The sequence below is a fragment of the Carassius gibelio genome, chromosome B24 (genome assembly GCF_023724105.1).
Source record: "Carassius gibelio isolate Cgi1373 ecotype wild population from Czech Republic chromosome B24, carGib1.2-hapl.c, whole genome shotgun sequence".
Taxonomy (NCBI): domain Eukaryota; kingdom Metazoa; phylum Chordata; class Actinopteri; order Cypriniformes; family Cyprinidae; genus Carassius; species Carassius gibelio.
Window position 1 is genome coordinate 23,226,732 of NC_068419.1, and position 17,884 is coordinate 23,244,615.

At 35.3% G+C, this 17,884-nt stretch overlaps 1 protein-coding gene across 3 annotated transcripts; it reads right to left on the reverse strand.

Annotated features, from left to right (window-relative positions):
* Positions 1–5,332: 5,332 nt before the first annotated feature.
* LOC128013681 (transcription factor AP-2-alpha) lies at positions 5,333–16,873 on the reverse strand. 3 transcript variants are annotated; one of them, XM_052596817.1, is made up of 7 exons: positions 16,721–16,873; positions 12,462–12,881; positions 11,451–11,502; positions 9,819–10,047; positions 8,874–8,992; positions 7,384–7,525; positions 5,333–6,881 (listed from the first exon to the last, which is right to left on the reverse strand). In XM_052596817.1, exons 1-7 carry the CDS (start codon positions 16,781–16,783, stop codon positions 6,593–6,595), a joined length of 1,314 nt encoding a protein of 437 aa, XP_052452777.1. In that variant the 5' UTR covers positions 16,784–16,873; the 3' UTR covers positions 5,333–6,592. The 3 variants fall into 3 exon arrangements, with proteins under 3 accessions (XP_052452777.1, XP_052452778.1, XP_052452779.1); XM_052596818.1 differs by lacking the exon at positions 16,721–16,873 and adding an exon at positions 14,980–15,124; XM_052596819.1 differs by lacking the exon at positions 16,721–16,873 and adding an exon at positions 13,394–13,886.
* Positions 16,874–17,884: the final 1,011 nt, after the last annotated feature.

A 17,884-nucleotide genomic window follows, 5' to 3' on the forward strand; every position in this document is an offset into this window, starting at 1 on the left:
CACACTATCCCCTCTCCGTGAGAACATGCGATTCCCAAGCAAATGGGGCGACTAATTTTTCCATCACTCTTTCACAGAAAAAAATAAATAAAAATAAGACAATAATATACAGTGTTCAACAGGTATAAAAAAATTAAAATAAAAAAGGAACTTGAATATGTATGAAGCGTACCAGTAATAATAATAATAATAATAATAATAATAATAATAAAAATAATAATAATAATATATGTACCAACTGTATTAACTGTAAAAAGATACATAGTAAATAGTAATACTGATAAATAGGACAACTTTCTGGCCAAAAGCCTCATTCACATAACAAAATGTTTTATAATAGCTAGCCCTACATGACATTTTGTCATATATTATTATTTTGTTATTTTGTCATTATTTTTTTTTTATTTTTTTGCCATGCAAATTGTATATATATATATATATATATATATATATATATATATATATATATATATATATATATATATATATATATATATATATATATATATATAATTATTTTTATTTATTTATTTATTTATTTATTTATTTATTTATTTATTTATTTATTGTATTAGCTAGTATTTTTCAGACCATACAGTGATTTGGTTGTTCGCTGTAAAATATTCAGGTTTATCTATCTAAATATGTTGCTATATCTAAATAGTTTTATATCTATACTCTTGGCTATACTATCATTTAAGTGTCAAGTGGAAATATGAACAAGTAGAAATAACCAATAAACAATGCACGGAGAGTGTTGGCATTTATTAAATATTACTAAATGTGGCTTTTGATAACTTCACAGTGACCAACGCAAAGAATCATCACTTTGAGACGGCTTAAAAATTAAGAAAAACAACATAGTCTAAATATAACTCCAAACAACAAGGATATCACAAAACAAACACAGAGACTACAGGTCCCTTCGTACGCAATGTACATGCTTTTGTTGAAGCGTGAAGCGGTTTGTTAAATGTTCACATCACTGGCGAGGTTCTGAGGTTTGATAAAAAGAGACAGCCCTCAAAAGCAGTTGATTGAAATGGCGTGTGCCTGGCTGACGGGAGCCAGAGCGGGACAAAGCCCTGCGAAAGCACGGCCACTCCAGCAATTATTCCTGCACGCTGAATTTGGATTAGTGCAATGGAAAGAAGCATATGTTTGGCCCGCGGCGACACTCCCCCCGGCTGGCTTCAGAGAATGAGAGGAGAGAGAAGGAGGCAGAAACTAGAATATCAACTATTTGGAGGAAAAGGGCGAAACATAACAGTTGTGGACGCCTTATTTTGGGGTGCACACGAATGTGTGAAGAACTAGGATGTAGGAGGTCAGGACGTGGAGTTCGGTTAAGATTTTAATGACCGAAAACTTGAAAAGTAAATCGAATTAACATTGAATTGATGAGTTCCTAAAATACACGGTTAGCAATATCAAATTAATGAAACCTTGTTTCGATGTTAGGTCTGTTAGTTTGACTCTCCGTTCGTTCTTTTATTTCTCCCTTTATTACACTTAAATAGCTTTTATTTTATTCACTCTTAAAATTGTATAATTATAACCTAAATACGTACACGTGTATAAGTATAATAAACTAATAGGCAGATTTGAAGTGTAGTGGAACATCAAGTAAAAACAACCATACAGTCAACTCTGTAAAATCAACGTAGCCTATATTTTTAGAGAAATTATTATTATTGTTGTTGTTGCTGTTGTTGTTATTGTTGTTGTTTCCCTTAAGTACTGTACACCCTTTGGCATCGTTTAAATGCTAACAAGCGCTGAATGAGAGAGAGAGAGAGAGAGAGAGAGAGAGAGAGAGAGAGAGAGAGAGAGAGAGAGAGAGAGAGAGAGAGAGAGAGAGAGAGAGAGATTCATTTTTATCCAGCAAAATTTCTGGACTATAGAAGTGTCCACTTATTTGGTATAATTTGTTTATTTAAAGGCACGTAATGTTATCTAATCGATTACCTTATGTCTCAAGTAATCATGGATGATTTGATGAAGCTTCTGACCTCTTTTGACATTAAGGGGGCCCACTCAATTTAGTTGGGAGGGGTCAGTTGAGGGGGTGATGAAGTTAAGAGTCCAACACAATTAACCATTTTGCACTCTATTGAAAACATCATTGAAATAGAATCACTTTATTCGATTGGGGACATGTGTCATTTGTCCCGAACCTTGCGGATTTCCTTCCTAACACATTCCTAATCTTCAATGTTTAGATGAGCAGTCATTCGGCGTGAGTAGGCTTTATATTGTAAACCCAATCAAATAAACGTTTTCCTTGTTTAAATCATAGCACTCTTTGTTTCCAACTGTTTCATTAGTGTTTTGCTCATCCAAAAATTATTTATCGCTTTGAAACCTGCATTCAATGTATTTTTATTTTATCAACGAAAGTGACAAATATTGTTATGGCACATTGAGTTTATTATTCCTACAAATAAATAAATAAATAAATAATAACTATAGTGCGATGTATCTCAGTTCAATTAAGTTTGCTCACAATAACAGACCATATCATATGATATTTAATAACTGCCGGGTTTTCCGATTATGGTTCAAGTCATCTTCTTAAGATCATCCTAAATTACTGCGAACGTTATTTTACGGAGTAGCAGAGTAGCAAACTAGTCTGTAGATTGCTCAGTATTACGCAAACCTTCGTTATGGGAGCTGTCAAGTACAAAGGTACTGAAAAAAGCAAGGCCAAAAGCATCATCAAAACCTATCAATATGTTTTTTTTTTTGTTTTTTTTTTTGTTTTTTTTACCCCCAGTAGCCTACTGCCAAACAAAATGAACATTGTCGTTGCGCTAAAGGTTATCAACAAATATGGCAAAATAAACAGGCCTAATCAGGGCTTTCGGTAATTTATAAATAAACAACTATATGCATATTTAGTTCAAGGTGAACTCATGTAACATTTCATGCTATGTGTATCACAAGGGGCTTGTCAAATAACATACAATCTAACCAATAGCTGTGACTCCCTTACAATTAAAAGATAGCTTGAAAGATTAAATTTAAAATATATAAAGAGGCACTTGTGTAAATTATCCAGTTTAACGTCTAAAACACACTACAGTAAATGTCTGAAGTAAAATGTCTACTAATGTGCAAAATGCCATTAACTACCATGCTATAATAAGGGTAGAGGTCGGCTACATGTGTAAAATTGTGCCAGCCAACAAGGAAGAGAGAACGATGCATACAACACGCTTTATATATTATTACTCTGTTTAATATGCTTTTATTTAATTGATGAAAGTTTTGTTGTTGTTGTTGCTGATAATGATGTTTTTTTTATTATTATTAGCCTACACCTAAAAGTTAGGCTCTATGGTTTTTCAAGTAGAGTGTCGTCGCGCTATTGTCTTTTTATGATGAGTATATTTATACTGGGAGCGTGCGCATGTTTACAGTAAAACAAATAATAATAATAAAATGCTGTTAATACTATCTATTTCACACCAATAAAACAAATATGATAGGATGCCCAACAAAAGTTTTAGGTTATTAGTCCGATGAATTCGTTCCTGCTGAGATAAGTTAACGCAAGTTCAAAAATAAAACAATGGTTACAAGTACGAAGCAAATCCAAACGCGCTTGCGTAAATGTCTCTCATACCCAATCCCTCCTCTTTAGACACACTGTGTGCACACAGGCATAACAGCGTGTGTGTGTGTGTGTGTGTGTGTGTGTGTATGTGTGTGTGTGAAAGAGAGAGAGAGAGAGAGGCTAGTGTATATATATATACACATATATATAACTAATTATGTGATTGATATTATGTATTATGGGATATAGCTGAAGCGGAAGGTTATGTAGGCTAGTTATATGACCAAAATCAGTAAGGTATTCCCGTGAATTTTAAGTCTATTCTGAGTTTTATATATTTTCATTTTGCTGCATATTATTATTCTGTTGAACTAGTTAAACTTAAAAGAAATGGGGGAAAAACTAAAATATAAATATCTCCATTTCCACAGATATCTATTTGGTTTATGTAGCCTATATAATGGGCCTGTATAAGCGACATAACTCTTGTGCTTGTTTTGTATATATGCATATATATATATATATATATAAATGCTTTCACTGCGTTAAAAAATCGTCCGGCCTCTAATACGTTTAATCAATGACATTAGCGTTAATGACACACGCACGTGAAATAATTCCTAATTCCGATGAATACGATTTAACATGATTGTGATTTCCCTTAAAATGACTATTCATGCGCATTTTTTCTGCGCCTGAACAGGAGGAGCAGCCGGGTATCCTTTCTGAGAAAGCTATTGTGCCCGAGGTTAGAATCCCACACACAATCTGAGAAGCAGCCAACAAAAACAGTCTTGACAGACAATGCCTCGCTTCACCTGCTGCTGCACTGTGCATTGCAATTATGCCAAGGACATGTACAGTTAGGCTCCGTTCATGTTATTTGAAAACAACTGCATCTGAGTCGAACAGACTGTCTGAGCACAGAGAAAGAAAAAAAAATTAAACGAATAACCACTACTGTGAAATATTGTGCAGGCAGTTCTTTTCTCAGTACCATGGCAGAAGTCTGCTGTACATGAACAGAACACAGCAAGCAAATCCAGCAAGCTCGAACGGAGATTGATTTCCCGGCTTCTGCTATCAATAAGCAATCAAACTCTAGTTGAAACTGAATTATGCAATGCACAAAATAAGCATACGTGTTCTGGCATGTCATCTGCAAGTGTACCCAATGACTAAACTAATTGGAAAAGTAAAATTACGACATGGATGCTGATTTTCGTTTTTAACGCTTAATTGCCATGCCCTCAATTTTGTTCAAACGAACTGTAAAATGATTTCAACGAACTATAGATCTGCATTTTAATGACATAAATATTTAGCATAGTGACACTGTTTTAGGAGAAGTAAGGTGGCGTCTACAAATAAATACATGAAAAAAGGCAAATGCGCTAACCTTCAACTGGATTCTACATCTGACTGATTTAAAGAACGCTCTTGCTCAAGGGCTAAAACTACACACAAATCGCTTCTAACACGAAAGAGAATTCATTGTTTCCCGTGTCATTTGGCTTGGCAAAAAGCTCCCTGCCATATTTGAATGATCCTGTACTCTGACTTAGGAGCTGAAAGTAAGAGTATTTTTTTTTTTTTTTTTTTTTTGTACTTGAGGGAAACAATGGGTTCAACTGCTTATTGCATGGAGCAATCGTCAAGGGAGAGTTAAACTCAATTACAGTAACTGTGCTGAATAGAAAAGAGAGCGAGCGAGAGAGGAATACATCGCAGCAAGCAGTGAATAAAAAAAGTAATGAATAAAAATCGACATGAAGCGTATCAAATATTTATTTATTATTATTTTTTTTTTTATTTCTGGGCAACAAAGAACTATAATACATTGACAGGCATGGGAGCTATTGCCAGCACAGGTTTATACAATACAGATAAAACCGCCTCCAATTTAGACAGTGGACACACAAGATATCAGATAGTCCCAAATGTTAAATTTATTATTTAAAAAAAAAATGAAGGAAGGAAGAAAAAGAAGAAGAATTCGTAAGACAATATCCATTTATTGCTCTTGTGGTGCTTTGAGGGAAGAACAAGAGGTGATTGGCACAACACATAAAAAGCTTGTATAAAAACAAGAAGATACACAAAACTAGCATCGTCGGGGTCTCTGCAATGACCTTTTTCGATCTAAAACTGAATGGCATAAGAATAATATATAGAGAAATTGATGTTTATTTCTTTTAAATTTGTTCACTTGCTTCAGTGTCGCCTCAACATGCTACAAGAGGGCTGAATTGAAATATCCCAGAGAAGAATACCCCAAACTTCTGTTTTCTAAGAACCATAAAACCACATGAAGAACTAAGCGAATATTCAAACCCACTAAAACAGGAGGCACCAGATAAATAAAAAAGAAGTTTGAACAGACGTACCTTATTTACAATTCCCATTAAATTACACATAAATAAATATATACATACATGAACACAGATTCCCTCATATAACCGTGAATCGTGTTGAAATTCAAAGTTCAAGTTGGTCGCTTGGTCGAGTGAAAAGTCAGTTCTTGAAGTCATGGCATGGAGCTGTAGATTTTTTTTTTTTTTTTTTTTTTTTTTTTCAAGTTTATTCACAATACTGATTAAAAAAAAATCTTCCTCCTTTAGCTTCTTGTTGTCACATGGCTACAATCTTAAATGGGGATACTGAGGGGAAATCGCTGAATTTCAGTCCATTGAACTCATACAAAGGGAGTTCATGAAAAGTCCTGTTGTGGCAGATCTATACTCCTTTCATTGGCACACTGCTTTATTTTGATTTAAAGAAATGCTTTGTCCACGAATCCCAAAATGAACTGTTTTATTATTATTATTATTTTATTTTATTTTATTATTTATTTATTATTATTATTTTATTTTTATTTTATTTATTTTTATTATTTTTTTATTTTTTTATTTTTGTTTTGTTTCAAAATGTCAAGATCGGGAGGTGGTGCGTTCAGTGTTTCATCTTGATCACTAGTGTTTGTTATATATGCATTTTGTCATACATCAATTGGGATGTGTTGGCTGGACATCACTTTCTGTGCTTCTCGTCTTTGTCACCCCCCTTTGACCCCGTCTCATTGTGGCTATTAGGATTGTTGTTCAGGTACATTTTGTCCATGGCTTTAATGGCCTCCGTCAAATAGTTCTGCAGAGCCGTGAGGGCCGCGCACATGGCCGGAGTCCCGAATCCATGAGAAATAAGACTGAAGTGGGTCAAACAGCTCTGAATCCCGGGCTCAAGAATTGGCTGTGGACGTGAATTCCCCAAGGGCGAGCGGTCTTGCGAGAGCAGGTCCGTGAACTCTTTGCAGATTTGTCTAGAAGGAGACACAATGCAGGATGCGTGTCATGATGAAGCTATTTACAGCTGAACGTACACGTTGAGCTGTGTCCATCAAACCAATGGACGACTCCAGCTCAGTTTGAAAAGAAAGGCGCATATACGTCAGTTGGCATAATACGTCAAATGGAAACGTAAGAATTGTATTATCCTTCACATTAAAGTTAGGCTCTATGACATCTAAAGTAGAGTGTCGTGGCGCTGTTGGTTTTTTATGATTAGTACATTATTTTGCAAAATCAAAAAAAATAAATAAATAAAAATAACAAAAAAAGTTTCGTTACAGGTTGCAATGCAAACGTTATTTTACGAAACCATTTGGTTCCAAAATGCAGACATATTTATTAAAAGCTATCCTGCATAGTCTATATTGGCACCTGTGTATCTAACGGAAAGCAATTTCAATATGGTGTAAAATACAAAAAAAAAACCTTTCAAAACATGCGTATAGGGATCTAAACAGTTAGAAGAGCACTCACTTCGTTGCCAATAACATGTTTTTTCTTTGGACTTGTTCGTTTGGGTCGGAATGTTGTCGGTTCACGTATTCAGCAACCGCCTTGGCTGGAAACTCAGTCTCGCACACATAACCAAAATCTCTGGCCAGATGCACCGCTTCACCTAGAAGAAAATAATAGTCAGTATGTGTGTAACTGCAATTAAATGTTGACTAATTAACATATCTTATAATTGTAATCTAATTAACGTCCTAAACCACTGAGCAGGTCATCGTTGTTTTTTTTATCAAATCTGACATTGTTAATGCACATTTATTTTCTATTAAGCTACCTAATAAATAATTAAATTCTGTCAAATGTGTGCGTCAAAATGTGCCCTCCTTGCGAGATTAAACGAACATAAGATAGGCTACTGAACATAAGATTTTGATTCCTGATCCTATTATCAAATATTAGAATGTTGTTCTATATAAAATAGCAAAAACCTCCGATACTTCGACTAGGTCTGTGTGTTGGGCTATTTTTTCCCCTTTGGTTTTAATTTCCTGAAACAGTTGGATTTTTACTGCGAGCCTTCCTGTCATAAGCCTAGAATCCGGAAGAACGCATGCGCCAATTAGCATCAAAGCTAAACTCTACTAAACTGCTTTCCATAAAATGGAGCAGATCATAAACAATAACAGCACTTCAGAAATCCAGTGTCCTCCGACTAAATCAGCGTCTGCTTGCGTGTCCACTACAACCACCCCCCAACCCGCTCTCGCCCTTATCTCGAAGGAATCATACATTTCTTCAGGCTCATTACCATACAAGACTAAATTTCAATGAAGCACGATGAATATTACATTCAGTCTTCAGCAGCAATGATTAACAGGAACCAATGAACCGTCTCCAGCTTTCACCTTTAAAACCCATGGCACACCAAATACCACTGCACGGAATAATCACCTCCAACTTTGCAAGCAAAATGGATTTATTCAACAGCAATGGCATCTTCGCAGTGCAACATAATTAACTCATTTATATTTTATAATAGACTTTCAACCTACAGGTCAACTGTATCAAGCAGACGAGGATATAGTCCACACATAATAATAATAATAATAATAATAATAATAATAATAATAATATTGAAAATTATAATACGTGTCATAGTGATTTAGGCTGTGGTGCAATATATCCAGCAACTGCATAAAACAGCATTGCAAATATGACACAAAGTAGACCCTGCAAAGACAACAACCGAATTCACACCATGCTCAAATTTTAAGACAAGTGGTGCTGTTAAATGTATAAAGTAGAGAGAGAGAGAGAGAGAGAGAGAATCCCACAAAATTGTTTTCAAAATTAAATCTCTGGAATCCATTCTCTCTTTCTATCCTTCAGCTTTGTTGTTTGCAAAACATACATACTCTTTTCCACGGATGAATGTAAATGCTGATTTAGAATGGCTCTCATGTAGCAGCATTAAACAACTGCTTTATTAAAATATATGTTTATCAGGAACTTACCTTCCACCAGTGACGTCAAGAGAGTAACATTGGCAGCTTTGCGTCTCCCTGCTGGTAGATTTAATCCGATTTTATCTAGCTTTTCTCTTAAAGATCTTCCACCATTCTTAGATTTGGCCCTTTGAATTAAATGACAAAAAAAAAAAAAAAAAAAAAAAAAAGTGATTAAATGTCATAGTTTTGTAATTATGTTAGAATTATTTATTTCACTTCTAATAATTATATATGCTATATACATTATACATGCTATAGATTTACATATCATGTATCTTAAAATTTCTAATATTTATAATAGCCCGGAGCACGCATAACCTTGAATTACTAATAAATAAATAAATCAGTCGAGTGTCCCCCAAGAGACCGGTTTAGTTTAGATAACATCTCTTCAATAATGTTTTTAAGCTAAAAGAAAGACATGTTCATTTAGAGGATGCCATGAAATGTTTCAAAAGTAAAATCGAAATAAAATGTACATAAACAAATAAAACATTTATTTTATTTCTCACTGCCAACACGTGAGATATAATTGGGATTATACGTGTCTATCAACTCCTGTTGAATTAAGATATTACAGCTTGTGCTCATTGCGATTGTGTAGTCCACTACAAGTAGCTTATATATATATATATATATATATATATATATATATATATATATATATATATATATATATATATATATATATATATATATATGTATGTATGTATATATATATATATATATGTATGTATGTATATATATATATATATATATATATATATATATATATATATATATATATATATATATATAGGCCTATATATATATAAAATAATAATCCAGGTTCAGAATTTTGCCAGTGTTGGGGTATGATTTTTAATAGGCTGCCATTTCCGTGGGTTGTGGCGACGGAAAGCGCTTGATTAATAAATAGTTATTGATGTATGAGATGTTTGTCCAGCTCACCTCCTCAAGACCCCCCCAAGCAGGGATGCGTTCAGGCACTCAGGCGGAGAAAGTCGTCTCTGCACCTCCGCTACTGTGACTTTGTACTTTGATGTTGAGCTAAGAAGAGACAGACGACCCGGAACCGAACAGAACACTTCGTTTGGGTTTACCACACCTCCAAAAAGCCCGTCTTTATTTATCGGTATAGCAGAGACATTGCTGTTGTTCTTGGATATGGAAACAGGACCTTGAAAAAAAAGAACATGATTAGGCCCCCCGTTTCAGTCTACAGCACCAACAAAATGGAAAAAGATGAATTGCTATGCAGCAGGCAGCTTTTGAGTAAGATTAGACATGCGTTTATATGCACATCATCTCGCACGCCTATGTGGAATCAAAGGCAATATGGTCTTATCAGAGAGGAAGGAAAATAGATACCACAGCAATAGCTTTTCATTCAGCTTATGAATGTAACTGCTGCAATATGCCCCAAGTAATGAAGTGGCCCAGCCATCAAAATATTTCATATTATCGCAATGGTGACTTCACACCAAGCTTGGAGAAAATCACAGTTCAGCAAGCATGGCATAGCCTCAAATTTTAACTGCTAAATGTAGCTGTTAATTTGTTGAACATCATAAAACAGAAAGTGATGAAAAAAAAAAGAGGAAAAAAGTGGCATAATCCACGTAAATGTTGAATAAACGTATAGGCTATGTATTATTATTATTATTATTATTATTATTATTATTTAAATAATAACACTAACAACAATAATACATTTTAATCCAATATTTCCTACAAATAAAAATGTGTATTATTTTTCATAATTTTTGTAATCTCTAAACTGTTGGTAACCGTGCCACATAAACACATCGAATGGCATACACAAATCCGAAATACACACACGAGCGCTTACAAATAAGTGTTCAGGCCTAAATCCTGCTGCAGCGCCCGTTGTTTCTTTATGTGCTAACCGGAAACAAAAGCACAAGCACTGCTGGATAGATCACTAGTGACATTAATAGCTCAGGGGAGACTAATATAGACAAGAGGAGTTAAACGAACTCGTTAGATCGCAATTATTACGTGTATGAGCAGTGAGCATTTTTTGTGGATTTATACAAATTTAACTTTTCAAAGCTTTTATAATGTTAAAAAAAATAAAATGCAATCTAGCCACAGCGCACGTATAAGAAAACAATTCGATATCAACACACTACTTCTCCTGCAGCCCTCTTTGACCATCTTCGATGCGAACGAAACAAAGAGGCACGTAATTGCAAAATAATGACAAACTGAAATTTACACAGAAGGCATTTGTTTAATTCACTACAAATGTGTTTCACAGTAAAACTAAGTCTCTATGCGCGCTTTTAATGTCATATTTGAATGAGACATTCAGCAAATTTCATTCAAGAGTACCATTTTAAATTTAGTCACAGACTGTGACAAGCACCAACATATTAGCTACACGAATAGTGCCCGCTATGGAACACTTGGTTAAAATGATTGGTGCCTTTTCGTCAAGCTATCTCAAGGCCTACAAATTAACCCGATCTGTCTCAAAGCAAGCACGGCTAGACTTTACGAGCGGAGAGCTGCCAGTGGAAGCACGTACGGTAGGCTATTTGAGAGGAAATTGCTTACCTTTCTTGATTACAGTTTGGTCTGGGATGTGAATTCCTTGATCTTCAACATGCTGCAAAGATCAAAAAGCATACCTATTAATAATGATCGAAAGCTCAAAAACATCGTACTTTTCGTAAACGAATTAAATGCAATCCAAAGAGAAAATGCACAAACGCTTCACATAGTAGCCTAGTATTTATACGCATAGTCTATTATAAGCAACATCTTTATAGAAGCACATATTTTTTAGCCATCTTAATTACGTCTATATGTGGCCTAAGTATTTCATTGAAATTGTAAAAACTTGAATTATATTATTTCATATCATAAAATATAATAATGCTAAATATATTTATTTAACCAGAGAATAAACGTAAGGAACATATTAAGCATGCTCTGTTGGTGGAACAGTGTATTTTGTCCTGACTCAATTCGTCAGATCTCTTCAGCAGGCACATTGCAATTAAATTACTGATGAAAAGGGGGGCAGCCAAAAATCCTTCCAAAAATGACAGACAATATTAATCAAAAAGCTCAGTACACCACTCACACTGTGTTACTGGGATGAGCAACAGCGAAAAAAAAAAATACAATAATTAATTCATGGAGAAAATGTGTTTCTCGCGCTACCGTTTAAAATATAACTTTACATAAAATGACTTTCTTTATAAATGGTTTTCCTCATAAAACATACAACGTTTACCATTGGCCATCAAGGCAAAAATGTCGAACATAATTGACTACCACCAGCAATTATACATTTAAATAGTACATACATTTATATTAAAACAACAATTTATCTTTTTTATTTCTTTTTTTTACCAACTTCACCAATTTATTCTGACAAGAACCGATCTTTTGTGCATTAGGCCTTTCGTAATTCAATAAAACAACTTGAATAAGAGCATTTTAAATATGTGACCCGATATTTGTCTGTGCGAGGTTATACAGAAAATGGCACCAGCAGCAAATCCAAATAATGAAGCTGGATTATGGAGGTTACATTATAAGAATTAATTTTCTCCTTACCTGAACATCTTCTAAAGAGTGAGGTATTCCATGGATAGGGATTGAATCCGTGAGTCCAGTCTCAATGCCGTGACCCGAGGGAAGAAGCACTTCTCTGCGGTACTCTCTGCACAGCTGATGCGGTAACCCGCGGTGCTGGTGCAGCAGGCTGCTCTCCTGACTCTGGCGCTGGCCGGGCCAGCCCGGGTGCTGTGGCTGAGGCTGGGCGTGCAGAGAGTTGATGGAGTACGGGTCATTAACGTGAGAGTAAGGGTCCTGAGACTGCGGGTAGATGGGCTGGTAGGGTGGCGGAAAGTACGGCGGCTGGAAGTCTGAATTGGGCGTGTGAGAGAGCGGAGGAGCGCTGGTGTACGGAGACTGGCCCACACTGCCCAGTTGGGGTAACCGGGCTGTGCCATTGCTGGTCCCGTCGTGGCGATCCTTAGGGAAGAAATATATAGTGCTCTTTTAGTACTGTTTATATATATATATATATATATATATATATATATATATATAAATAATTTTAAGGGGGAAAGATAAACAGGAGTGATTTGTTATCGTACGTAGTAATTGATATTTAAACAGAAAACCGAACATGCCTTTAATCTGGTCAAAAACAAAAATATCAAAACAACAACACTACATTATAATTAGAATAATATCCATATATAATAATATGTTCTTCTACATTAAAATGTACATCGATAGTTTGTTGTTTATTCAGAAATTTGAGATCTTACAGAGAGGCAAATAAAAATAATCAGAGCTCACATAAAGTATTTAGTCTTTGTAATAGCATTTTATGCTGCCAATTACAGCTTACAAGGATGGAAGAGACAAAACGAAAGGATCGAAATAATTATACATAAATAACTAAATACCAAAAAAAAAAAAAAAAAGAGTAAATTCTGATCGCAGTCTTCAGATTTTTACTCCAGACGGTCACTCACCATCGCGGAAAAACTGTGCACTAACATCAGCGAAGATTTCCGAGGACTTCAAAAGACAAGAATTTCAGAGGAACAAAACGAAAATTGCAAACGTGCAAATTAAATCAAGCCAACGATAATTGTAGGGCGAGGTGGCGGTGGCCAGCGTTCAAATAAAGCAATAATCCATCAGAATCTGGGTAAATTCCCACTTTTCTTCTTCTGCTGTTTAGATGCAATGCTTTTCTCTAAAGTTTCTTAGATCCCCTTGGCGTCTCCCGGCTCTGTCAGTGAACTGTTCCCTCGCTTGAGCTCATGTTAGCACAGATCTGCCTCTTCTTCTGCACTCCTAATGGTAGATATTCATGACTATTAATATTACACGAATACTTAATAAGAGAAGAATGGTCGGAAATCGAGCGTGAAGCGAGGAAGCAACTCAAGGCAGACTGCACTAAATGACGTCCATTGAATGGGGAATCAGTATATCTAATCAGAGATGAGGAGAGAGAGAGAGTGAGTGGGAGAGAGAGGGAGAGAGAGACAAAAGAGGGACATTCTCCTGCGTCTGACGAATCAGAGAAGGGGGGAACATTTTAAAAGGTTCGAAGGCAAGCAAAAGTGAAAGAAAGACAGAACGAGGGGGGAAGAACACAAGCAAGGAAACAATGTGTACCTCTGATTATGGTGAAAATCCAGCAAACGCTGAGGGCATCTGGGGTGGTACATTTTACTGTTCACTGGATGCTCGTCTACCTCATTGTTTTTCACATAAGTCTTCGTCGTCTGTTCGTGCTCCATGACCCACTAAAATCCCTCACCACGAATTTAACAACGACCAAGACATCAACACACGCCGATGCAACTTAACTCATAGTCAGGGCAAATATTCAACCAACTTAACGCATGTATAATCATCCTACACGCTTCCTTCTAAGCTTTCGTGTCATACGCGATAACTATGAAACAGAAAGTAAATACTTATTACAATTAATGCGAGTCTGTGCGTCGAGAGAAAGAAACCCATAAGGACGCGCGGAGTGCAGATATTATTTCCCTGATCTTGGTGTATGTGATTCTCCAGAAACGAGCGAAAACATGTTTTACTGGCCTCACCATTCCGAAAACGACTACCATATATTAGCCTACTGCATTCACCAAACAAATCATATCACATACTAGAAGGGAACACAAGCAATAACTAACTAAAAAAGATAAAAAAGATACAAATACAAAGACAAATACATTTATTTAAAACGAAACATTTCGATACTACGCTTTAATTATTATGCTGTTGTTGTTGTTGTTTGTACTACATAACTTCTACAGGTATTTACATGTGTGATACGTGAATGTATGTGTGTATATTTATTATTTTTGTTATTATTATTTTTAATATTAATTTATTATGTTGGAAAATTACTGTTTCCTGATCATGATATATTGCAGTATGTTATTTATCACTTGTTCTTGTGTTGAATTAAATTGTACACACAGAAAGAAAAAAAAACTATAATAAAAGCTTAATTATTTAAAAGTTAAACGGTTCAGAATTATGGTAAATATCATGCAGTATTTGGTATTAAAAGCCTGGTTAAGCTGCTTACCTCAAAGTCTTCATATTTAATATTATCAGTTAATTTCCAAAGCATTTTCATTGGTTGTGGATAGAGTGAAGTGCGCCTTCGCTTGAGTTTGACACAGTGCACAAGACTCGAGCTGCGCGCTCAGATCTCCCTCTAATGGTGGAAGAGAGAGACTCGAGCGCTACTGTAATAACCCTCATTAGCATATCAAGAGACCAAAGCCAATGAATATACACAGGTAGAAAAATACCTTTACCGAGTTCTATTTGTATTTCAAAAGGGAACTGTAAATGCAGGGGTTAATATCAGTGGTGAATGATGACTTCACCATTTCTTTGGAATTAATTATCCAATTGGATTAATTCAAAGCGGAGTTATAGGCCATGTGTAACTCGAACCGTTAAAAATATTTTTCTTTCTTCCTTCTTTTTTTAATCATAGGCCATGCGCTTTGCATACATCCGTTCTTCAAGAAATTCTAGGTTTTCGAATCTACAACCCAAGAGCAACCTGTAAAATTGAGCAACCTATATATTGAACAATGCTAAACTGCTGCAGCATGCACGTGATTTAGTGGGCAAAACCACACTGATTCCAGACTGACAACTGCAAACTGTTAGTCCTATAGTGATCCTGGACCTGAAAATAGTTTTATTAAAATAAAATAAAATCTTCTTCAGTAGATATACACCTATTTAGAGCGTGTAACGGCGTAATTTGTTAAATGTAAATAATTAACACAACAACATGGCTTGTTTAATGTGAATTAGGTCAGGAGACAGGTCGCCGAGTCTAAGGCGTTGTCTCTCCCTTATCTCCATTACCATTTTTGGTGGGGTGAGTCCAGTTGTCATTAATGAGAGGCCGAAAGAAACTAAGACACAATGACGATTAAGGGAGGCAAAGAAAACGCGCAATAGAAATAGGTGTGCTGCTTTGTTGCTGTTTAATGATTGGGGGTCCGCATCATTGAAACCAATCACACAAAAGAAAAGCAAAACTAGTCTTCATTCTTCTTCTCTATTTGCTAATCTTCAATGTGGGAAAATTGCCCATTCACAATATTCGTATCTAAATGGACACAGTCTGTCAGTTAGCCTATTTATGGTATTATATTTACAAAATAAATGACTGATTCACGTTTTTTTTTTTTTTTTTTTTTTTTTTTGTTTACTTTCTTTTGTTTTTTACAATGTCATAATGGGTCACATCACCACACACACACAATAATAACAAAAAGTACACTGACTTATAATTGCAGGAACAAAAATGTCTATAGAGAAGAAACTAAATAAATAAATACATTTTCGTTCACGCTACTATAGTGAACTGCGTTATGTAGGCCTCCACAAAAGGACCAAATTGCAATAATATCGGAAACGAGTCAAACGAAAACATTTAACCAGTGTGCAAAATGAAATAAACAGCGCAAATATATAACAACAAATTAGGACTCTCTCACCAACCACCCTGAGAGTGATTTAGTGCTTTATTTTATATAAATCTGATCAAGCGATTATTTTTCACCGCTGTCTCGCCTTTGCCATCACCCTATCTTTCACCGTCTCAAACGCAAACCTACCTGCGTGAACTATACAGATTTTGTGTGTAGCATTTTATTTACATTGGCTAATGACTAAAACTGTCTGGAAAATCTTTCTGAAAAGGAACCGTGTAAGACTTAATTTTAACTTATATAGAAAAGTAAAACGTGCTCCTTCATCACCCTCGTATAGCCTACCTCATAAGAAAGAGAACGTACCTGCCAGTCTCCCATTTTGGCCATTAATGACATTCTTGTGTCTTCTTTCTGAATGTGGTACATCACACAGCGTTATCTCATTGGGTCCTGTGTCCTTAAGCAAAATTCCACTTTACCTGAACAAAATCTACTCACCTGGCAATAAAACAGAGGACCACCTCACGGCGCATGCGCTACGACGGGCACGTGTAAGGCAACAACACCTAGAAAAGGTAAAAGCAGTGTTGAGTTTCCTACTGCACATTAGCGCGAAGTGCTTTTAAAACTTTATATTGTTCAGTCAGCATGCATACAAAGGATCAGTGTGATTTAAGATTATATAGGCCTATTGTACATACATACACGCATCGATTTTTTTCAGATGACGTACAATATTTACATTTGTTGCCCATGAAATAAACGGTGTCTATTCCTTTAAAATTGAATCAAATATATTTTTTACTAATCTAAGGTAGCACAGGTAATTTTTTCACAGCATTGTTTACATACTACTACTATGAATGAACAAAGGGGGGGGGGGGGGGGGGGGTGTAATCTTAAGAAAATACAAAATGTAGGCTAATAAAACAAATATCACTCATACAACAAACAACACATAACCTTTAGAGAGGGACAACAGGTACACAGTCGTGTCTATATAGGCTACCTATAGGCCTATATCAGAAGGACATCTGTTTAAAGAAGGAATTTCAAAATAAAAATCAAATTTAAGTGAACATTAAAATTAAATTCAACTGTAAATTAGACTCAATTTCAAATGAGAGATTTTAAAAGGCGCTAGACCTTTAAGCAAGAATGAAGTGAAGAGTGTGGTCAGAGATGTCAGGGATCAAAAAAATAAATGTGTGTTTATATGTTAATAACCTACATATAATGAATGATAGCCTATAGCCTACAAACTGACATTTTATTATGACAGATAGAACATGGAATTTTACGTTGATGTTGTTGGCGACTGTGATGTATAGTTACGTTTTATTTTTTTTATTTATATATTTTTTTTTCCTTAAAGAACTAAATGTCTCCAAAACAATCCATCAAAATGCAGGGCCTTCAAAAACAGCTCCAAGATTTGCTCAATCAAGACATCAGTTAGTTCTTGATCAATATTGACAAGACTTCTGACAATTCCTTTAAAATAATTGGTTAAACTTTTGTGCCAAG